Source organism: Mytilus trossulus, chromosome 7 (assembly GCF_036588685.1).
Source record: "Mytilus trossulus isolate FHL-02 chromosome 7, PNRI_Mtr1.1.1.hap1, whole genome shotgun sequence".
In the NCBI taxonomy this organism is placed as follows: domain Eukaryota; kingdom Metazoa; phylum Mollusca; class Bivalvia; order Mytilida; family Mytilidae; genus Mytilus; species Mytilus trossulus.
This window is the reverse complement of record NC_086379.1, coordinates 62,068,684-62,093,204: the sequence shown is the minus strand read 5'-3', so window position 1 is coordinate 62,093,204 and position 24,521 is coordinate 62,068,684. Positions and strand designations below refer to the sequence as shown.

Below are 24,521 nucleotides of genomic sequence, written 5' to 3'. Positions count from 1 at the left end.
AGGGTAATTTGATTATTGATTGTATCATTAGAAGGGGGGACTATGTGCGTTTATACTTTTTTTTCCTCCGGTTGGAGTTGATCCGTAAATTTTCTTTTTAAATCCAGTTTACATACGATTTTTGTCTATGTTAGCGATGCATTTAAGAGATCATGTAAAATATCTTAACTTGACATTCATCCATACATAGATGTTAACGCATTAAGAATTTATGGTATGGTCGCCCAAGTATTTCGGGGTCTGCGTTTTTCATTCGTTTTTAGTTTTAATGTCAAATGTTGTTGTTTGTCCTTGTATGTCTTATTTGTTACCGGGTTTGTCTTTTGTCCTCTGTTTGCCCTTCTTTTAAGATAGTCTTTGGTTGTCAACACTTCTTTTAAGATTATGTTTTTTTCTCCTTTAATGTATATCCATATACCATATATCATCGGGGAGAGATTTAAAATTTTCTATGTCGATATCGAATCGATATCGTATCGCTATTGTCGATATCGACGATATCGACGTCTTGTTTGTTCATAAACATTTTCAGTCAGAAATGTTCGAAATCGATTCGATATCGTGTTGTTATTGTCGATATCGACGATGTCGACAGTATGTTCATTCGTCAATATCATACCGAAATTGTCGATATTGATAGTATGTTTTGTCATGGTGCGATTCGATATCGACATCTTGTTTGGTCTTGGACATGTATGAAAATACCTTATAAAATAGATAGATTCATCTCAGGTCAATTATGCTAACATTGGTACCGATGATAGTATTGATCCCAAACGAGGCTTATTTTCACTGGGTAAAGCTGGTGATCTAATTTTTTATCCGCCATCTTGGGATGACCGTGAATCGAATTACAGTCATCAGCTGTACCCCAGTGTATTTTAATATAGAGAAATATCGAATATGAATAATAAGAAAATGTAAGTCCTGTTTTAGAATAATTTGTGATTGTGAATTGTTTAAATATGTATTGATTTATTGATTGTTTCACATGTTATTGATTGCCATCATTAAAAAAAATATCATCACTTTCATTTTGGTTTTTGTTAGTATTTCATTTTCTCAAATTTGGCAAAAATTACAACGTGATGAGCATTATATAGTTCTCTGATATCAGTAGTTTTCATATTGAAGATTTTTTTCAACGCTTTCGGTTTATCTTCATACTCCTTGCCTGTTGGGCTAAAAAATTCATTTCGTTGTTTCCATGACATTTTCCCACTAGTTCATGTGGATTCATTAAAGAAACAAAACAGAAAAGGGGAGGACAGTTTTGCTGTGATATCCGTTTTCTCGTATTTTATATATTCTGTATTCTTTTAATTAAGAAAACTACCTGCTTCAAATTTTGATAGTTTTCCTCGATATTGAAACAGATGGACAACTTCAAAGTAGAGCCTATGACAAACATGATGATTTCAACTTTCCATTAATAGTTACATATTCTCATCGTATGACATTTGCATATCTCAGTACCGTTTAAAAGACTTCATTACTGGTGACATTCCTTATCAAAAACCCTGCTACTACAGAGAAATAAGGAAAAACGACTGAAATCAACACTTCATAAGTTTTACGGTCACCATCACGAATTGGTTAACTGATAATATTTGTCAACTCACAAGTGATGTATGCACAGTCATATGGGACAATATCCCTAAAGGACCTTGAGATGAGGAACACAGATTTTTGACTGTCATTAAAAAAATAGTCCGCCATACATATGTGGGAGCTGTGATTATAAAAATTGACATAAATGAACTAGAACGTGTGTTTTCTAGATCTGATGTGATGTGAAAAAAAGTATACAAAAATAAACCTGAACAAAAAATTAAAAAGGACATATTTTTTTATGATTTATATGGTCAGAATTTTGGGATTATTCCCTGTGGAGAATGACATTTTTTACTATCTTTCGAGGTTGGGCACTTGACGGGAAACCGAATCACACTTGCCACCCGATTTCGCACACATATGTGCAATTGTCTCAGCTTCAAAATGAGCTATCATACATATCCAAGTTTACGATATGGCCTGAGCAACAGAAGAAAACGTTAACATAACCGCCTATGTTGAATCTTTTACGCATATTGCCCCATATGTCTTTAATACCTGTAAAGTCGTTAGATATGTAATGTAACCGATTGTGTCTTATTCCCGATTGTAAAATTTTACTGAGTGTGAATACGAATGGAGGGTGACGCATGCACATCAGGAGACGCTAAGACTGTGGAGATTTGAACAGCGGTAAACGGCTACTGTCGACTTATTTTGTTTGTTAGCGCAAAGAGTTATTTTCAAACACTTAACTGCAGGCTTCTGTTACAATTTCTTCGTGTAACTCTGGTTATTGATAGCAGAAATCTGTAATGTCACTCGATTTTCATCTAACAAAAAACAAGCCATTGCCAATTCAGATCTGAGAATGTGTGTAGTGATTCCAATGTCTCTTGAAATCTTTGGTCCTTAATCTAGAGTATCATATATTGATTCTCAAACTTAAATGCTTGATATATAGGTGTTTTCTTTATTTCATGATTAGTTGTCCATATTTATCGGTCATTAAATTGGATCAATATTTTCAGTCCTTTCGAAATTTTACAGTTGTAGTAGATAAAACCCGAGGTCACTTTAGTGGAAATAAATATAAAAAAAAAGAATATGTTTTACCGCCTCGAAGTACTAGCATATATTATGTGTGTTTGTTGTGTGCCTTTTTTCACACAGATGTATCCTCTACCAATGGAATTTGAGGTAACACTTGTTAACTTGAACTTTGTTAGACAGATAAACAATGTAAAAAACATAATACCGTCTTTCGAAATTACTGACGTTGAGGAAAATACTTGGATTTGTACAAAATGTCATAAAGAAGGGAAGATAATTTGAAACAGGAAGACGAGGTAGAGGTAACAGAAGGCTGCATTGCGTAAATCACACCTTGATGCCCAACATATCAGAACCGGGGAGAAATTAAAATATTGAAATTGAAGTAATTTTAATTAGTAAAAAAAATGAAGCAACTCGTTATAAATAACATACGTCTGTAGCACTTTTCATTCTGGATTAAACTCATACTCAAAGTAACGTTCAAAGCATAATATTTCAAAGGCAAAGTTGTATATTAACCGTAACAATTGAAGAGCTATAACCGGAATAACCAAAATGATTAGAATTTTCTGGGGGAAAGCATAGATAAGAATTATTTCCAAACATATTCGTCGACCGGTTGATTCGAATTGATTTAAGATTTTTCTTAATGAAAATTTCGGGATGAAAATTTCAGAAACTCAATTTTTGGCTCTGCCTTGACACCATTTGCGAGTGTGGTCTTGAGGAAACGATGATAGTTCGTCGGAAGGGGACGATAAATAGCTGACCCGTGTAAAGAGAGAGCCATATCTCTTGCACGGTAAAGACACCCTTGTAGATTTCGAAAAAGAGTAGGCTAATGCCGCTACAAGGCAGCACTCGCACCCGCAAAGTGGAAAGAGATTAATATAAGTTGCAAAACTTCTTTCCCAATCCACTATAAATAAATATGTTTAAACTAAACTAAGATTTTTTCTGTTTTCGTCAGTAGATATGAAAAACAATCAAGTTTTCCAACGAACATCGCAACAAAACGAACCTGTATTTATTTGATATATTTATATAGTAATATAAATTTGATTAAACATACAATATATTCAACTAAAGGGAGGTAAATGAATGCGCAATGCATCGTTAAGATTTCTTCATCTTCCTAGTCGTCTTTGTCGTGGTAACTCCTTCTTGTTGGGAACACCGAGTAATTCGCTTGTACTTGCTGTCTTTGTGTAAGTTCAAATATGTACCAATCACTACATTATTTTGAAGAGTTTGATCGAACTACCGGTCCTTATAACATAAAACTCTATGCTATTATTGTAACGTAAGGTAAATAAAACATGATGCTTCAGTGAATAATAAATGCCAAACTAATCATAACTTCTTATTATTAATGGTAGAAAAATACAGGACTAAACATGAATGAAACAAATATAAGCCATCCAATGGTAATTTGCCTTAGACACGTTCCACTCGATGTTGGGTTCTGAAATTGCTGGATATCATTTAACCAAAATTGAACACGATCCTGGAACAAATGCTGACCTGTAGTAATATTGACATCTAAATTAATGTAATGTGCTTGAACGGCATCATGCTCTTTCCACATTGGCAGGTCTGCGTCATTTACATCTCTGAAATAAAAAAGAATAATCAAAACTTCAACCGATTAAGGGCACAACATGTTTTTGTTACCTGCTTGTAATGATTATTCTTGTTTGTATATATTTATTCATGAAATATAAGTGGAAAAATGATTACAGATTTCGAGGTTTTTGGGGTTTTGTCAAATACTGTCAGTCTCTAAGTTTTTGTTCCTTCTTTTATCTCTTCTGAGTCTGATTTTAAACACCTTGCCAATAGCTAAAGCTTTTGGACTGTATTTCCAAATTTCTTACAAATTTAAGTGGAATGATGACTAGTATTAACACTATTGGTATGTTGTTTTAACGAGTGACAGACATGTTGGTAATATCTAAATACAATATACAATTCCTCATATACATTTGATATCAAAATATGATATAATAAAAAAAAACTTGTTCTGTATAAAATAAAGTAGACAACATATGCAAACTTAACTATGTGATATTTTGTGCTTTGATCATTGTTGAAGGTCGTATAGTGACATTTTGTTGCATGTTAATTTCTTTGTCATTTGGTCTCTTGTGAAGAGTTTTCCCGTTGGAAATTATCCCATAGCATATTTATATAGGATGATAATTGATATGGACATATTTTTCAATATTATTTCATGTTGAATTTAAAGAGCCATTACTAAATGTACTGTAAATGTACATGCGTAATAAATATATACTTAATCATAAATCTGTACATGAACATGCACAATTTATACAAACTTCAACATAAAGAACTTACCCAGTTTTTGCAAAGTTTGCCCAGTATTTAATGAATTTGTTTGATAGGTCAGTGTCAAGAGTTGGGAGAGACACAAAGCTATTGCCAAATTGATACGTAGTGTCAGCTGCATGTTCAGACCTGTTGAACCAAGGTGGGAGTGGTCCAAACAAAGGAAACGATGGTAGGCCATGGAAAACATACTGAAACTGGCGACTTTTCTTTGCATTGTTTGGATCATGTAACAGCAAAGAATGTACAGCCGGTACAAAAAACAGCAAATCTGTATACAGATCAAGAATATCAAAGGTTTGTCTCATTCTATCATTTGATTGACCATATTGCTTAATAATAGCAGCGATGACTCTAGGGTTGCCATTGAAGTATGCATTAGCGATTTGTGGTGCAAGAAAGTTTGTAAGAACACGTTTCGGAATTCCGTCTGATACATTGAATTGAAATAGTATCTGAAGTTTTTGAAGCGTAAAAACAAAAAGGGATGACTCGCCACTTGTTGTTCCTATTATGACATCTAATGACCTATAAAACTGAGATGCTGGAGAATCAACATCATTTAAAAGCTTAAGTGGGTTGTCAAGAAACAGTTCTCCGTCGACAACGGGAGCAAATTGGATTTCTAAAAGAGCTTGCTGTGCAAATTTAGACTTCAGCAATCCTTCATACAGTTCAGGCGAAGTTTTCTTCTTCAAACAGCTGACTAAGTTCTCATCATTATGTGTACAATTTAAAAATTGCGAAACTAGGGAAGAGTTGGCTTTTTTGCCCATAGAGTAGGGGGAGATGGCTACACCACTTTGCATTATGGCTCTTTTAAATAATCCGTCATTTCTTGGAGCGATCGATAAGAGTCCAACACTGAATGCTCCTGCGGACTCGCCAAAAATTGTAATAGAATCGCTATTACCACCAAAGGAATCAATATTGTTTTTAACCCACTGAATTGCTAATATCTGATCCCATATTCCGTAGTTCCCATTCAAATCGGTAGTACTTAAAAATCCAAACACGTTTAGGCGATAGTTTATAGTAACAACAATTACATCTCCAGTTGTAGCAAACCGTCCAGGGTCATATAGAGCCGCCTGTCCAGTAGAGTATCCTCCTCCATGAATCCACACCATCACAGATTTGGGGGTCTTGGGAGTAACTGTAAAGGGAACATAAATGTTGAGGAATAAACAATCTTCAGTTACGATTTTGTTTGCCAAAACATTCTTCACGTTTTCCGGTAATTCCTGATAACAAGATGGGCTATATGTGGTTGCGTCTAATGGGCTTGTCCACGACCCATAAGGCACTGGTTTTTCAAATCGCAAATCACCCACTGGAGCTTTGGCATATGGAATTTTGCGGAATTCCAAAAGTTTGTTATCTGATATATTTCTTTCTACACCAGTTATATTCCCAAGTTTTGTTCTTAATGTGATTTGTTCGCAGGTTACTAAACAATAAGAAATATTCACAGTAAATACCAGTAAGATCAGTTTCATGTTCATTTCTTCTGAAAAGTATAAATGAAAAAGATATAAACAATCATTATATCATATTTGTGTTTGGTGTATATAATGTTAGAATGACGATGTTATTCATGTGTACAGGTCCAAATATGATTGAAAAAGACAACAAAATTGAATTTGAAGCGACTGGCATACAAGTGAGAGGTTAAGCTAGCTATAAAAACAGGTCCAATCCACCATTTTTCTACATAAGATAATGCATGTATATAACCAGTCAGGAATATGACAGTTACAATGTATTATCAATTCATTTGATGTGTTTGAGCTTTTGATTTTGTCATTCGAATATGGATTTTCCTTTCCTCGGAGTTCAGTATTTTTGTGATTTTGCTTTTTATAGTACCAGATTGGCACTAAACAAATATTTGGATTTTAATTCACCCCTATAATATACGACTAATCTATAAATATTAATGGAGAAAGCAAATTGTTCAATATAGGATAATTCCAAATAATCTAAAATACGATTATATGAAGTATATACAGTTTGAGCCTCTTCTTCTTAACATATACTCATTTAATGATTTTAATGAAACTTACTGAATTTTCGAATATAATATTTATGAAATCCTGAGCTTTTCAAAATTTGTTAAATTTTTCAGTAATATAACAGTTGTTATCCATTCGTTTGATGTTTTCAGCTTTTGAATTTCCCATTTGATTATAGACGTTCCGTTTGGAATTTTGTTAAGAGTTTTGTATTTTTGGTTATTATACTTTTTAAGCCTTTTTAACACTGTATACTCATGGATGTGACACAGTGTTGATTGTCGTTCTTCTGACTTCACACACAATGCTACTTAATTATTGTTTGCATATTGTGTGCCTTTGCATTTAAAATTATCTTTTTAGTTCTCTGCAATATGACAGTTGTTGTCCATTTGTTTGCTTTGTTTGAGGTTTAGATTTTGACATTTGATTAGGGAATTTCTTGATATTTTGAATTTTCCTCGGAGTTTGGTATTTTTGTGATATCTTGAAAGTTTTAGCAGCAACACTTTATACATGTATATAGTATGCATTGAAAATCGAAATAACCTTAAATGTTCCCTTTCAAATCCGGCAATTGAATAGTAAAAATGTTGACTACTACTACCAGTACTGTAGTATTTTTTTTTTATTTGACAAATTGTTAAAGGGAATAGTACATATAGAGAAAGAGACGATGGATCTAAGTTATTGGTTGATAGATACATACAAATACATACATTTTGCGCGTTTTTGAGAGTGATCATCATTGAAATTTTGTGTTTAGTTCAAAGCATACGGTACAGCGACAATAGTGTCAAAGTTTTTTTATTTCAATGTTTATTTCATACAAAATGTGAATGTGATAAACCTACAGTCTGGATAAACAGATTTTTTTTATACTTTAGTACACAATAGAGTGACTGTCATATAAGGATTGCATCGCAAATAAAGGACACAGCATTAGGTCTTGCAAAAATAAATGAAGACATTCTTTCTATTCTTTTCTTTGCATCATGTAAAAAACAATTAGGATTTTTATTGTTTTTAATGACTGGGTGTTACGAGCAGCATATGTTTTTTGCGACAAATGTAAGCATGTTTTCTTGTCTGATTTTGAGAGCAAATCACTTTGGTTCCACTTATGTTTATTTTTGTATGTCTATCCCCGTATTGCTTGTTTTGACATGACCCTTTTACATTGTAGGTTTAGTTAAAAGTGTTTATTTAAAACGTTATTTCACATTATATCATGCAACATAATATTGACTGTCCTTTTGGTTTTTTATTCAGTTCTGTAAAAAAAATATTTATAAAAAGAACATGAGTGCTGATAGGTGAAGTATTCAATCTCCCAATACAGACAGAGTTATCGTCCTTTCCCCCTCAGTCTGAGGAGGAAAGGACGATAACTCTGTCTGTATGGGAGATTGTGAAGTATATTAGTTGCTAGTTATCTCTCTTTCAATCGGTAACCGTTGAAATTGGTTTTTAGATATCTTTCTTGTGTCAATTTTTGTGGTTTTCGTCTGTCTTTCTTAATAGATATTTGTAGTTTAATACTTGAATTTGAGAATGGAAAAGGGGATTATGTCAAAGAAACAACAACCCGATCGAAAAGCAGATAACAGCCGAAATTAGTATTTATAAAATTGAGAATGGAAATAGGGAAATGTTTCAAAGAGACAACAACCAGACCATAGAAAAAACAGCAGCAGAAGGTCACCAACAGGTCTCCAATGTAGCGAGAAATCCCCGCAACCGGAGGCGTCCTCCAGCTGGCCTCTAAACAAATATATACTAGTTCAGTGATAATGAACGTCATACTAATTTCCAAATTGTACACAAGAAACTGAAATTAAAATTATACAAAACTAACAAAGGCCAGGGGCTCCTGACTTGGGACAGGCGCAAAAATGCGGCGGGGTTAAACATGTTTGTGAGTTCTCAACCCTCCCCCTATACCTCTAGCCAATGTAGAAAAGATTTATACAATGTTTTTTTTCAAATATGTAACCGGGTGTAAAGAGACCTTTTAAATTGTATATGCAGCTTCTTCTTGCACTCTAGCGCTTCAGGTCGTTTTTCAAAATGTGTACATATATAAAGAATTAAAAAGAATAATAGTCATGTATAATATATCGTTACCTTTGTGTTTGAAGTGGCAGGTTTGACGATTGTGTCATATGTCACTTCCTCACGGTATGGTTTTGTCATTTAACAAGTATCTCTAACATATTATATATATTAAGTGTTTGTTCATTTTGTTGGATGAAACACTATCATTTTCTAATTGTTAAATGGCACGAATCCAGTTTTAAAACACATTGATTGTTATATCCGTTTTATAAACTTTAATGACATTTTGGAGGTACATGTATATAACAATATCCTGTATCAGTTTTGATTTCAAACATGTTTAGTTATTCATTTTTATGGAATATGAAACGGTATACTGGTTAAATGGTTTCGCGAATTACGTCTCTATAGTCATAACATTTTGAAACACTGTCAATTATATTTATATCTACAAAAAAATGTTTAATAAAATTATCATGACCTATATATAAGATTTTTTTCTCTCTGGTTTGAAAACAAATTCAGTTTAAATGAACGTTGATGTTGCGATCCATTAGATTCGGTTGAAAAGGTCTTTATATATATAGTTACTTCTAAGTATTACATTATTTGTGATACGTTTTGTGTGTTATGTCTAAACTGCACTATTTATACTCACAAGCAACGTTTTTTCAATAACAAACTGCTACTAGGAGTTCTTAATTCGAAAGGCTATATATTGCTGACATAAAAAGTTTAAAGCATTCCTATTGGTATAAATAGTGTCCTTCCATCATACCTTTCTTATAAAAATCATATGCTCCTTTTTACTTGATGTAAAAAAATAATATTTCCGAGTTACTCAAATCATTTCAACCTATAAAGGATATGAAATTTTGGTTACATTCAGCCAAGTGCATCACGTTAGTTTTTTAACCTAAAAATACAAGCGTATCTTTTGTAATAGCAATACACATACCCCTTAATCTTACTGTAACACTTTTAAGTTATTAAATTAAGCTACCGCACATTTTTGGATATAAAGTCAATTTAAAAGGCCTAACATTATAACATTTTTGCCGGGAGTCTATAATATATACTTACAGTTTTTATTTACACACCAATACACACTTATCTATTATACTATATTAATAGTTGGGGTTCTGTGGGGGTGTAATCAGAATAAATGTTAGCCATTTGACCAATATAAAGTGAATAAAAGGTTAAATTATTCACCAAAAATAAATTTATTAAAGAAGGATTTCGCTTCTAGATAGATAGGTCTGTGTATACTGAACGAAATAAAACATCGACATTTATCTAAAACCAAATGTCCCTACACATACAATGCACTCCTCATGCACTCTCATCAACAAAACGGGGGCAATGCTTCTAGTAAACAAAATTATTATAGCTAGGAGAAAAATACTATCTTTTGTTTTCGTATATCCAATAATTCTAATTTCGGAGCATAATATATGAGTCTTAAAGTTATAATTGGTCAATTTCGTTATTTATATATATATATAAAATATCCTCAGTTATAAATAAACTATAAATAGTCAACAAAGTATAAAATAAATGATTCGATCAAGGCATTGTATTTTTCATATATAATGAAATTGTATACATTGTAACAAGGTAAATAATTGCCCAATTGGTCATATATTTCCAGTAGCATTTTCTTCACACAATCATTATAATTTCCAACGGTTCGATAGTATAGTGGGAAATTATTGTAATAACGGTACTAGTGAATACTATTGATACGGGTACTTATGTACACGTATATACATACATGTATCACGTGATACTGATATTGAGCGGGAATATTTTCCCTTGTTGGTCACTTCTAGCCAAGCATCAGACTGGACAACAGTGAAATAAATTTCATTTTATATTGAATTGTTATTCTAATTTGTATTTAGTAGGGATTTATATTTTACTATTTAGTAAATTGAATTATTATTTCAAATAGTATATATTTATTCAGTTATATACAGTCCAAGTGTACCTCTCGAGACGGTCTTCCGAGCATTTGGGTTTGAACACAGGTTTCCAAAATTTTCCACTTTATTTAAAATGTAGTCTTTTGACTGCAGTTTAAATGGAGTTTGAACCGAGGTAACTCGTTTTTGTTGGTTTTTCCTGGCCGGCGGGATCGTTGATGACAGAGCCCATATTTTTACACAATTTACTGGTTTTTCTACAGAATTCCTTATGAAAGTTGATTCCTAGTTGATTGATACTTATGCTTCATGTATATTGTGTATATATATATTATATTTATATTTAATAAAATATGGGGTCCACCAGTATTGCTGGGCTATCGGCTATATATAGTATTTTAGTATTTATTGATATGCCTAGAAATAGTATTTAGTAAAGTTGATACTTGCTCATTATAGTTAAGCCAAATACTAGTACGCGATTATGACCAAAAATTTAAAAAATCGATATCTAACAATTTAATACTTAAAAATTAAAAATGATCTGCTTACAATTTTGATTGCCTTTACAGATACTTGAATACTTTATTCTCATCTTCGAAAGCAAGTGCCGACCATCATTTCTGCAAAATAAATTTGAATACGAATATCTCTGAAAAGCCACAACAAGAACTATTCCATCAGTTTACATATGAGTCCAAGGTACCAACACAAACTGGCACCTCAACTTGTGTAAATAGTAAACAACAGCTATTTTATAATTATGAGGTAACCCTTGCAAATTACCTGCATGTTGACAATCATTCAATGCTGTCTTACCATATGAAATACAGCAGACCACCTCTATGTTTTCAACCTATAAATATTTCACAAAGATGTCATAGACTAATGATAATTCTGATAATAAACGGTGATATATCATTAAATCCTGGTCCAGTAAAGAATCCATGTGGCCTATGCCATAGACCAGTTGCTAAAAACCATCGAGCAATATACCGTGAATCATGATACTGCTGGTGTCATATCAAATGTGCGAACATTACCCCAACAGATTATAAGATGTGGGGCAATACTGACGATCCTTGGGTATTCCAGAGTGCAACTTGTTTCACTTCAGCGACTCCTTTTTCAACAATTCCTATTGAGATCAATAGTAATGAGGAAAATTCTTTCTCCTCACTTTCATCATCACCTATTTACCAAAATGATACATCAGCCAGGAATGAATCACCAAGTGAAAGCGATGTATTTGACCAACTCAGAGAACTTAAAAAGAGACATCCAATGCAATTCACCTGTGCATACGTAAATATAAATAGCCTAAGACATAAATATTGCTTAATTGAAGACTTGCTATCATCTAGTCTAGTTGAAAAGTTATTTATTGCTGAAACTAAAATAGACAGTTCTTTTCCAGATGCTCAGTTTCGTGTAAATGACTATCATTTTTGGAGAGCGGATGGAATTGAAAACGGGAGAGGACTTGTCGCATATGCTCAATCCGATCTGGTATGTGACAGGAAGTGTAATTTAGAATTTAACTCAGTAGAATCAATTTGTGTAGACCTGTTTGTCATTAATAGAAAATGGCTAATAACAGGGTTATATAGACCACCATCTATGTCAAATTCAGAATTTAGCAAAGACTTTATAGATACCTTTGACAAAGCTTCAACAAAATATGATAATATTTTAATGTTAGGTGATCTCAATTATGATATGCTAGTAAATGAGAAAATTAATACTTTAAAAGATGCTTGTGATGTTTGTGATTTACAGCGGATTTCATTGAGTGTGAAGGCAAAGGTAATATCTTTGGTTAGCTTGCTTGATAGGTGAACCGTGAAGTCATTATTAGGTCAGGTATACTACCCTCCTTTCGAAGTAGCATAGTCCAACAGACAGATAGATTGGTTTTCTGTCGGACTAGTCTATTCTTAAAGTAGGGTAGTTTACCTAACCTAACAATGACTTCACGGTTCAGCTAACAAGCAAGCAAACCAAAGATATTACCTTTTCCTACACACTCAGTGGAATCCGCTGTAACAAATCTGGTACATGAGCCTACATGTCATACTAAGGGGAATAATCCAAGTCTGATAGATGTTGTACTGACAAATAAATCTAGTTTATGTACGAATATAAAAGAATTTAATACTGGTATTAGTGATGTGCACAATATGATCAGTGTACAGATAAAGAGTCAAATTTCAAATAAGACCACAGAGTATAAAACTTATAAAAGCTTTAAAAAATTAGATCAAGATATTTTTATTTCAGACTTAGAAAAAATTGAATTTTCTAAAATAATAGATCAAGATGATATAAATCAGGTATATTCAGATTTTGAAAAGGCTGTGGTAAATGTTTTAGACCAACATGCTCCCTTGAAAAAAAGAAAACAATGTAAACAACCAGCACCATTTATGAACCAGGAGTTACGAAAAGCAGTGTAAAAAAAGACAACTGTACAATAATAACAAACAAAAATCAGGTAATAACTGGGAACTCTATAGATAACAGAAAAATCTAGTCAACAAAATAAAGAAAAAATTCATTAAAACATACTTTTACGAACGCTGCATAGACGGACCAAAAACCTCTGATTTCTGGCCTACAATTAAACCTTAAGTTTTATTACAAACAAAAGGTAGAAACTTCACAAAAAATATCATTCTATGTGATGAAGAAACCATAATAAGTGATCAAAAGAAAGAAGCAGAACACTTCAATGACTTTTTTTTTATAAATGTGGCTAAAGATATTGGCAACAACACACCTGCTAATAATAACCATCCAAGTGTTAAAAAAATACACGAAAACAAAACTGCCACACAACAACTAGAATTTAGTGTCATCTCAAATGAATGTGTAGATAAACAACTTAAAAAATTAAACATAAAAAAGGCAACAGGAATATATGGCATATCAGTTAAAGATCTATAACTAGCACAACCAGTTATCACAAAACCAATAACTGAATTGATAAACAAGACTATAAAATCAGCCACTTTTCCAGACAAATTAAAAGAGGCACAAGTTGTAACATTGCACAAAAAGAACAATGTACTTGATATGGGCAACTATAGACCAGTAAGTATACTTCCAGCAATTTCAAAATATTTTGAACGAGCAATTTACAACCAGCTAGTTGGATACTTCAATACACACTCCATCCATACTTATCTGCTTTTCGACCAAAATATGGATGTCAAACTACTCTACTCAGAATATAATAATAATAGAGGACTGGAAAATGGCACTTGATCAAAATAAGTTTATTGGCTCAATTCTAATGGATCTATCTAAGGCTTTCGATTGTCTCCCTCACGATCTTCTACTGCTTAAGCTTGAAGCATATGGTCTTTTAACTTCCTCATTAAAACTCATTAAAAATTACTTATCTAACAGGAAACAATGTGTTCGAGTTGGCTCTAGTCTGAGCAATTGGCAAAACATATACAAAGGAGTACCACAAGGTTCTATTCTAGGTCCTATACTGTTTAACATCTTCATTAATGACATATTTCACTTCAACACAAACAGTTCACTATACAATTATGCTGATGACAACACATTATCTTATGCAAATAGAGATATAGACACCGATTCTTCCAATCAAATGAAGGCAAACCCTGAAAAATTTTAAGCTTTGGCAATTGGCAAAAAAACAATGGGCAAAACATTACATTTGATCTAGCAGGTAACAAAATAAAATGTGAAAAAGAGGTCAAACTATAGTTATATTAGGCATCACCATTGACTTTGAACTAAATTTTAACACGCATATATCAAACATCTGCAAAAAAGCATCCAGACAACTAAATGTTTTAAAAAGACTTGGCAAATACTTAAACAAACTTGGAAAACTAACAATATATCACTCCTTTCTTTATCATGTCAAACTTTAATTTCTGTTCATTGTCCTGGCATTTCTGCAGCGAGGCCAACACTACAAAAATTGAAAAAGTACAAGAAAGAGCACTTCGCTTCATTTACCAGGATCACAATAGCACATATGAAGACTTACTTTTAAAATTAAAAATGCCATCACTTAAAGTAAGACGCATAAGAACCATGGCAACAGAGGTATTTAGAACAGTCAATCGTGAAAATCCAGTGTACCTAAATGATCTTATAAATATTAAAAAAACAAAATATTCTTTCAGATACCAAAATTAAGCTGAAATACCTGACGTAAGAACACCGAACAACAAGGTATGGCTTGAAATCTTTCAGATATTCTGCTGCCAAACTATGGAATGAGTTGCCAAACCACTTTAGAACTGAAACATCTTTTACCCAATTCAAGAGTCTAATAAACTCATGGAATGGCAACTCATGCCATTGCAATGCATGTGCTTAGTTTTATTTATTTCATGTTACAACTTCAAATATAATAGTGCTGCTTTTTGTGAATGTTTGCTTAGCTTTTTATAATTTGTGAATGCTGGGCTTTAGTTTTTATGTTTGCTTTTAGTGCTTATGCTTATGCATGTGTATAATATAGTATTTAAAAAGTGCAGTCTAAATGTGCATGAAATGTATGTTCTATGTCTTTTATGTTTTAATATTTGTATTGTGTATGATTGTTATGTAAATGTATGCATTTGTCGTTTATAAAAGCTCAGAGAGCTTATGTTTATTTGTTATGTAACATGCCGACTATAAAAAAAGCTTTGAATTTTGAATTTGAACCCTGTGCTTATTATCACGGTATTTTATCTACTTCCGATGTTGTCAGATCTTTTTAATCATATGCATTTACTTTGCAACTGAAATGTTTCGATTCAATAATTTAACAGTCTTTTCCTATATATTATATTTTATGGTAAATTTGAATTCAAACGTTCTTTTGTTGACTAGTATGTAATGTACATCGCATTCATCTTAAATATATATATAGCTTTAACATAATCTATAGTTTTTTTTCAGGGCCTTGCATATTTTTTATTCTTACTGCTCAAATATATAAATATATGAATATTATATTATGCATATTGAGGACATACATTAATTTACAAAAGCAATACTTATGTATTTGTAATGACTGTCACGTGATATATTTTCAAGAACAATGATTATTGAACCAGTTTCAAAGACATATATATGATGCCTGAAGCAGTGTGCAATTTTATAACACGTAACGCATGTATTACACAAATGTATATTTATCTATCAATTTTCAAACGGAAATGATAACGTAACAAAACTATATCTATCATATGACAATTTAATGATTGTAAAAGTGAAATGTCTATATGTCATCTAGTTGAGAAGGACAATGAAAAAAACAAACGAAGAAGGCCTGTGGAATTGCCGAAACGTTTTAAATGTTAATTTACTAAAGTTTATAAAATATATGTTCACTTTTGGACATTTGAAACAAGAATATTAATGTTCATTAAAAAAGCGGCATTTTCATCACGGAAAGGAAAATTCACCAGGAGAAGATGGGATCACTGTGTTTGTCTTTATTGGATGTGTACGCTGTTTCCTATTTTTTCCCTGAACTCTTTATTTTCCAGTACCATATCTGCGTAAAAGTTTACACGAAATCATGATAAGAAAATTTAAATATGTGCAATTTATAGATTTAACTTGATTTCCCATCAAACGCAACAGTTTCTTAATTTTCTTGACATCCCATATCCTGATGTTATCATATGGTTTGTGTTTTATCAAATATCAAATGCTTCTAGTTTTACAACAAAATATATCTACATGTACCACGTAAAGCATACATCTATACATTCATAAACCTACCGTTGATGAACAAATCTCGAACAAATACCTGATACATTTCGTTCATTTACTAGAATACCTTGAGCATCTGTCAAATATTTAAGTCAACTTATTTAACAATTGGTATTTAGAATACAGCTTGTCTTTCTCCAAAACTTTAGCACGATGGTATACACATTAAAGCCTCAAATTTTAAATTAACAGTAAGATAGTAAATTCGAGTATGAATTGAGTGCTTATCAAACATTTTTTTACTACACTTGGCTATGTCCATTTATGATTTAGAAAAGTAATAAATGAACATTGGTGTGTAAAGAAGAAATTTGGTTTCCTCCTCAATGTAAATAACATGTCAGGATAGTTGTATGAAATAAGATGTTCAAACCCAGTTTTTCGGTTGGGGTTCGTGTTCCCCAGTTCCAATAGTTTTATATGCTATGTTTTTGATCTGTTTTTTATTTGTGTTTTTTTTTCTTTTTTAGCCCTGGCGTTGTCAGTTTATTTTCGATTTCCGAGTTGAAATATCCCTTTGATATCTTTTGCCTCTCTTTTTTGTCACTTTAAGTATCACAAAGTTTTAGGATATCAAAAATTAAAGATAAAAGTACACAATAACATGCACGTGCTATGCACGCGATACAAGTTTATACATTACTCCTACAATGTATAAGCAAGATAACTTGACGACTAATTGGAAGAAACAATGATAACTTTGTGTTATAGGTTGTAGAAGGTTATCTGCTTGTAAATTGTATAACCGACTTGGGAGGCTAGTACCGTCATTATCTAGATTGACAAATTATATGTTTCAATTTAATATGTAATTCCCATATTAAATAAGTATCTGAATCGTTTTATTTGAAGAACTAATCTTATCCCCTGTGGATGTGCCATATATTTTGTTTATTTACATTGTTTTTTAATATAAATCTTCAAAGTTAATGCACATTAATAATTATACTCAGCAGTCTTTGTACTTTTACTGATACGAATGGATATAAATAAATCGACTTTATAAACAATAGAATAAATATCCAAATAAAGAAATGATAAGCTTTATACCAAATTTTAAACAAAATTGGAAGAAATGAAAACTAAAAAAATCAAGACTGACGTATGACAGCTCAAATAAGGACAAACTACTTAAATATGTCTTTTGTTCGATGAACTTTGAATTCGGCATTGTAACTAAAATGGAGACAAAAAAGTTTGTTATTATGTATAACTTTCAAGTAAATATCACCAGCTAATTTTGTTCTTACCAATAAAACTGAAAAAAAAAGATTTGAAATGTGAATATTCAAGTTATTACATAAATATGAAATGAGTCATAACTTAAATATAAACGTGTCTTATCGGTTTCATGAAAGTTTCAAATTAAAAAAAAATTGGTAGAAATAGAAATTCTATTTCTGCTTCCGTAAGAAAATGAATAACATATCAAACAGATAAATCCTTCGAACAGACAAGATGTATCTGTTTTGCAGACGATGGGGTGTTTGTGATGTATGCTGTTACCATAGCAACGTCTTATCTAAAATTATCTCTGTAGCTACATCTTCCAAAATTTTCGTACATTCCTCTTGCCACCTTCTCTTTCAGAATATTGCCCAGTAGAAGGGCTGGGCTTTAAATATGGAAACTATTTGGCTACAGAGGTCCAGTGGCGAGGTCCCCTGGGGATTTCGTTTACAAGGGGGACGTGAATTCGCTCAGCCTTTATCAGTACAAAAGGTAGGAATACACAACTTTTATTACTTTCGGAAAAAACTTTCATATGATGTTTTTATGGTAAATTTGTAACAAATAAAATATATAAGAGCGTTGTTTTAAACATCTTGGTTCTTCCATTTTGAATTAACTTTTTTTCGTTCTTAAAAAGCGAGACCGGCGGAGACTAACAGTTATTCTACATGTATTCTTATTATATACTTTTTAACATATACTACAATACGTAATGACAAGAAAACTATTTTGTTTTTACAAATTCAATTATTCAATTTTACAATAATTATATTTGATGTACATTATCACTTTATGTATTATGATGTCATATTACACCCCTAGGTTATTTATCCCCCCTTTTATTTGTGTGTTATACCATATTACATACAAAAATGTACCTCTTATCATCTCCAGACACCTCAGAGCAAACAAAGTTAACGAGTGACTGACTGGTCTTAATTAACTTAGTACCTTCAATAAATACGATAAACAAAAATACACAAATCACACTAATTTCTAGTACAGAGATTAATATTCTCCATTAATTCGAAACAGATGTTACGTTTCTTTAGTAATATTACAAGTGCTTTTGTGATTCGAGATCATACTTATCAAATCGATCGGCAATGTGCAAGGATAAAATATAGGATTTGAATAAATCAAACTTTTCGGTAAGTTTTGAAGATTTAATTGAAAAAAAACAACTGGAAAATTAATGATGAAAAGTAAAGTTAACATACATGTAGAAAACAGAAAAAAAATAATCTAATTTAACAAAAAATACATGTATTACCAATTTTTTATAAGCTTTTCATTTGAACCAAATGCTCAGATTTTTTAGGGTGTTTATCTTTATTTTACTATCAATCAAGATAAACAGATTAATGATAAAAACCATTTTCTTATCAAATAAAAGAAGGAGTACTTTGTTGATGAGTCTGTCTATTTTGAGAGAAACTGGATTGCTTTGTTAATGACTGATGATATAACGAAGTTTATCGGATACCTACATTTTATCTTATCTATACCTATCAGTTACATAGACTACTGTACTTATGTATTGCATGTCGTGCACCTGTTCATCAAATTCTTCGGTTTCATTCGGGATGAAGTAGCAGTTTCCTATTCGGAATATAATAGAACCTAGGTGGTCTATGAAATCGTCCACTGCCTCTCCTTTTAACTCTGGTGGATAGTTTTCTCATTGGCAATCTTGCCACATCTCTCAATTTTTATAGAATACAAAATCAAACCTAGCGGTTTAGGATCGTTTAGATAGCTAGATTATCTCGTATTTTTTTTAATTATTACAATCAAGAAAATTAAAGTTGATAAATGATAACAATGAACGTGTAAGAAGTACCGATACATAAATAGTGCTTTAAGTTTGATAATCGTCTGTAAAATCTGCACATTTACGATAAACAATCCAAAATAAATATCTGTAGAAACTCCACGGTAACGTACATTTATACTATAAATATTTCTCCTTCTGAAGGTTAACAGCAAATTGCAGACGATTGACTCACAAGTGCCAAAACGATTCGGCAATGTAAAACGATTTACATGATTTTGTAAGGTTGTTTAGAACTTGGCGTAAACATCTTGAAAAGTTAGTTCAATGACTATTAAACGAGATATTTACACGTTTTCGTAGTTAATCATCTTTTGTTTCATAAATATTGTATAAGTGTATTATTATGGACACATCCCTCTTATAAATTCCAAACATTTACATACAAATACTTTTAACCTTTTACTCATAAAGTTTTTAAATCGGCATACATATAAACTAAGAAATATTTTTTTATATGGTGAAATATTTTGTTCATTGATACACTCGGAGTGTGAGAAAAGGGGAGAATGAGAACCATACCGTGACCTTGAATGAGTATCAGAGACGTATGTAGGGTGACCTTTCTTAACTAGCTATACAGTATATAGTAGAATGAAAGCCACACAGTGACCGTTCTCAACAAGTAGAATGGGATCATATGGTGACATTTCTTAACAAGTTGAGTGAGATCCGTACGGTGACCTTTCTTAGCAATGACAGCCGTATGATGACATTTCTTAACTAGTAGATTGAGAGCTGAATGACGGCCTTCTCTTTACAAGTAGAATGAGAGCCACAGTACGGTGACCTTGTTTAAAAAATAGCATGAGAGCCGTACCGTGTGAACTTTCTTAACTAATAGATATGAGAGCCGTCCGGTACCATTTCTTAATAAGTAGAATTAGAGCCGTACTATGACCTCTCTTAACTAGTAGAACGAGAGCCTTACAGTGACCTTTCTTAGCGTTTATTGTCTTTAATAGTAGAATGAGAGCCGTAACTTGTGACAATTCTCTACTAGCAGAACAAGTGCCGTAATATGACTATTCTTTACTAGTAGAAAGAGACCGGAAAGAGAGCCGTAATGTGACTTTTTCTTTACTAGAAGAGTAAGGGCCCTACGGTGACTTTTTTTAACAAGTAGAATGAGAACCGTACGGTCGCCTTTCTGAACAAGTAGAGTGACAGCCGTTAGATGGCCTTTCTAAACTAGTATAATGAGTGGTGTACGTTGATTTTTCTTTACTAGTAGAGTGAGAGCCGTAAGGTGACACTTCTTTGCTAGTAAAATAAGTACTGTTATGTTACTATTCTTTACTAGAAGAAAGAGAGCCGTAAGGTGACTTTTCTTTACTAAACTTGAAGAGTCAGAGCCGTTAGTTGACTTTTTTTAACAAGTAGAATTATAGCCGTACGGTGACTTTTCTGAACAAGTAGAGTGACAACCGTACAATGACCTCTTTAAACTAGTAGAATGAGTGTCGTACGTTGATTTTCCTTTACTAGTGAGTGAGAGCCGTAAGGTGACATTTCTTTACTAGTAGAATAAGTACCGCAATGTGACTTTTCTTTACTAGTAGAAAGAAAGCCGTCATGTGAATATTCTTTACAAGTAGAAAGAGAGCCGTACTAGTAGAAGGAGAAATGTATTGTTGTTTGTTTTACCAAAAGAAAGAGAGCCGCACTGTGACCGTTTCCTGGCAGAGTGACTGCTGTATGACAATCTTTATTAAATTGCAGAATTAACTTTTCTGTCTTTAATAGTCGAAATAGTGTCATAGTTGACCTCTCTAAACAAGAAAATTGAGAGTGGTAAAGGGATCTTTCTTCACTGGTAGAATAAGAGTTATATGGCGAGCTTTCTTTACAAGAAACAACAAGAAACAAGAGATTCATACGGTGAACTTTCTCTACTAGTTGTGTAATAGCCGTACACATGATGAGTTTTATTTACTAGTAGAAATGAAGGCCGTACGGTGAATTTTCTGTACAAGTAGAATGGGAGACATACATTGTTTATTTTTTACTGGTAGAACGAAAGCCGTATGGTGATCTTTTCTTACACAAGAATAAGAGCCGTATTGTGACATTTGTTTACTAGTTGATTGAGAGTCCTACAAATACCTTACTTTGCCATTAGAACCGTATTGTCTTTACTAATACTAGTAGAATGCGAGCCGTTCTGTGATATCTTTGTTTACCAATGGAAGGATCTTTCTTTACTGGTAGAATACTTCTTTTACTAGTAGAACGAGATCCGTACTATAACCTTTCTGTACTGGTAGAATAAGAGCCGTCAATTTCAAAGACGACAACAATGCATCATTTGTACTACTGTATTGATTTAACGCCACTTATTTCTTGCGTAGGTGACAATAATATGTGCTACGGTACAAACGAGGTCGGGTATATATCACATCTACTTTTTGAGTCATATATACTATTCTGACTTTGCATATTTATGATGGATTGTACTTTATAAATCAATCTTGTTCCTCTTGATAAAATGTTTACGTATTTCTGTATGAGTTAGATGTTGTCTTTGTATATAGACCAATATCATACTGAGTGACCCACAATGATTAAACGGTGAAACAAGTATAGGTATCAATTGACAGAGGTTTTCTCCCTAAGTGAACAATAAATCTCAGTGTAATAATGGCGTAATTGTTTAACTATTTCATTCATAAACTTAAATGATGTAAAACAGGTATTTACCTGTAATCGTGGGGTATCTGAACCCTTCATCAAAATCTAGTAAAAATCAATTGTGCTTGTAAAACGATCAAGATTATAACAACCTAAGTTTCGAAAACAAAACAAATTTATTTACTAAAATTGTGAAATTAATATTGAAATCACCCGTTACCCTATTATTCAGCTCGACTGATAAAGATTTACGATTTTAAAGATTATCAAAAGGAGAGGTACATCAGAATGTGATACAAAAAGTTTGTTTCACACTTTTGAATTGGGTATTCTTGTTATAGATAACACCAGGAGTTTCACACTGTTAAATTGGCTTTTCTTGTTATAGGTTACACCTGGAAGTGTAGCAGGTAATGTTCTCGTTCCTGGAGATATTGTTTTGAAGATCGGTAATAACAACGTAACAAACGTTTCACACAACGAAGGACAGGATTTAATCAGATATTCTGGAGATCTTTTACAGTTAACCATCAAAAGGTTAGTTGCTTTCTTGATGTCTTATGTATATGGACCAAAAACAGGTCCACAAGTCTAATTAGGATAGAGCAAGATGCAAAATTATATAAATAATACCATGTATCTTCGAGTGGTTTGATATGTCAATCAATTTACCCGTTATATATACATACACAGATGTATAGAACTGTTTAAAGGTTATTGAACATGCATATTTTGATCATATTTACTATACAAAAAAATAGTAGATAATTTTTAATATAAAACTTTTTTTTAGGTAAAAGTGTGTTTTACTCCCGAAATCTAATTTTAACGTATACGGAAATCCGTAGATTGAGACTTAGGGTTGGAAATGTTAATTGGTTTGTCAAGAAGTACTTTCCTATTGGTAGGAAGTCAGCATGCTTGTTTGTATAAGATACACCTTGGAGTGTTAGCCCGAATGGGTGTATATAATTTACACCAAAATATAATTGTCAATAAATACGTAGAATTGTAGTTTTTTAATAATTTAGGAGCTATGGTATCGTTCAGCGATCTGACCGTTATTAGAAAGCATGATAAATACATCATATTACATTTCATTTAACGGCATATTGGTTTAAGTTTAGATAAAATATGATGTTAAGCAGGTTTTGTTGATGGCCCTAACAGACAAATCTATCAGATTGCATACTCTATTTCTTATACACAGTATGTTTGTTTTTCTCTTTCCGCTGGTTTTATTGTATTTTCTTTTTATTGTTCGTTGTGTTGCTTACTGATGTTTTGTTATCGTATGAGTGCAAACAAAAATGTTCAAGTTTAATAATACCCCCGCTTTAAAAAAGGGGGGTATACTGTTTTACCTCTGTCTGTCCTTCCGTCAGTCCGTCAGTCAGTCCGTACGTCTCATGAATATTTTTCGTCGCATTTTTCTCAGGAACTACAATACAAGGATTTCGGAAATTTGGTTTCAGGGTTTATCTTAGTCAGCTATACCGTGTGATGCGTTTTCAGATTGATCACTTGACAAGTTCCTGTTTACCGAACACTTGTATGATTTAACACATGATAGCCAAGTTGAAAATTTTCGTCGCATTTTTCTAAGGAACTACAATACAAGGATTTCTGAAATTTGGTTTCAGGATTTATATAAGTCAGCTATACCGTGTGATGCGTATTCAGATTCATCACTCGACAACTTCCTGTTTACCGAACACTTGCATATTTTTAAACTATTTATATTATCCACTTGCGGCGGGGGTATCATCAGTGAGCAGTAGCTCGCAGTTTAACTTGTTATCCTCCATTTGCCCTTATCTGAAAGGATAAAAACAAACCAGGAAAAGTATTATGGTCTCATATTTTACAAATGCCGAAGTTACGCTAGGCTTGAACTTTGAAAAACGTTGAAAGGCCTTGTGCACATGCATATAAAACTTAAATGAAACATGCAGCTGACCAACATGTATTTACTATCCCAGTTTGAGGCTACATCGTATACAAACAGGGGCATCGTTGACCGAACGGAGATGCACTCGACTGCAATCTTAATTGACTAGGAGTGTCAGATTTCCTACAGAAGGTCGAGGGTTCTCTCCGGCTTTC

At 32.5% G+C, this 24,521-nt stretch overlaps 2 protein-coding genes across 13 annotated transcripts in view; one reads left to right on the top strand and one right to left on the bottom strand.

Annotated features, from left to right (window-relative positions):
• Positions 1–3,634: 3,634 nt before the first annotated feature.
• On the bottom strand, positions 3,635–10,176 carry LOC134725488 (carboxylesterase 5A-like). 3 transcript variants are annotated; one of them, XM_063589345.1, is made up of 3 exons: positions 10,116–10,176; positions 4,969–6,469; positions 3,635–4,223 (listed from the first exon to the last, which is right to left on the bottom strand). In XM_063589345.1, the coding sequence occupies exons 2-3, from the start codon at positions 6,462–6,464 to the stop codon at positions 3,980–3,982; spliced, it is 1,740 nt and encodes a 579-aa protein (XP_063445415.1). In that variant the 5' UTR covers positions 6,465–6,469; positions 10,116–10,176; the 3' UTR covers positions 3,635–3,979. The 3 variants fall into 3 exon arrangements, with proteins under 3 accessions (XP_063445415.1, XP_063445417.1, XP_063445416.1); XM_063589347.1 differs by lacking the exon at positions 10,116–10,176 and adding an exon at positions 9,691–9,825; XM_063589346.1 differs by lacking the exon at positions 10,116–10,176 and adding an exon at positions 9,102–9,243.
• An 8,010-nt stretch (positions 10,177–18,186) lies between these two features.
• LOC134725486 (YLP motif-containing protein 1-like) overlaps positions 18,187–24,521 on the top strand; it is a 30,673-nt gene continuing 24,338 nt past the window's right edge. For 4 of the 10 annotated variants that reach the window (XM_063589344.1, XM_063589338.1, XM_063589335.1 and 1 more), the window contains exons 1-2: positions 18,239–18,439; positions 22,804–22,952. In XM_063589344.1, the coding sequence (XP_063445414.1) occupies positions 18,341–18,439; positions 22,804–22,952 (248 nt within the window). In that variant the 5' untranslated portion in view covers positions 18,239–18,340. Of the gene's footprint in view, positions 18,440–18,945; positions 19,102–22,803; positions 22,953–24,521 lie in introns of those variants that run through there. The other 6 variants (XM_063589343.1, XM_063589337.1, XM_063589341.1 and 3 more) reach the window with 6 other exon arrangements.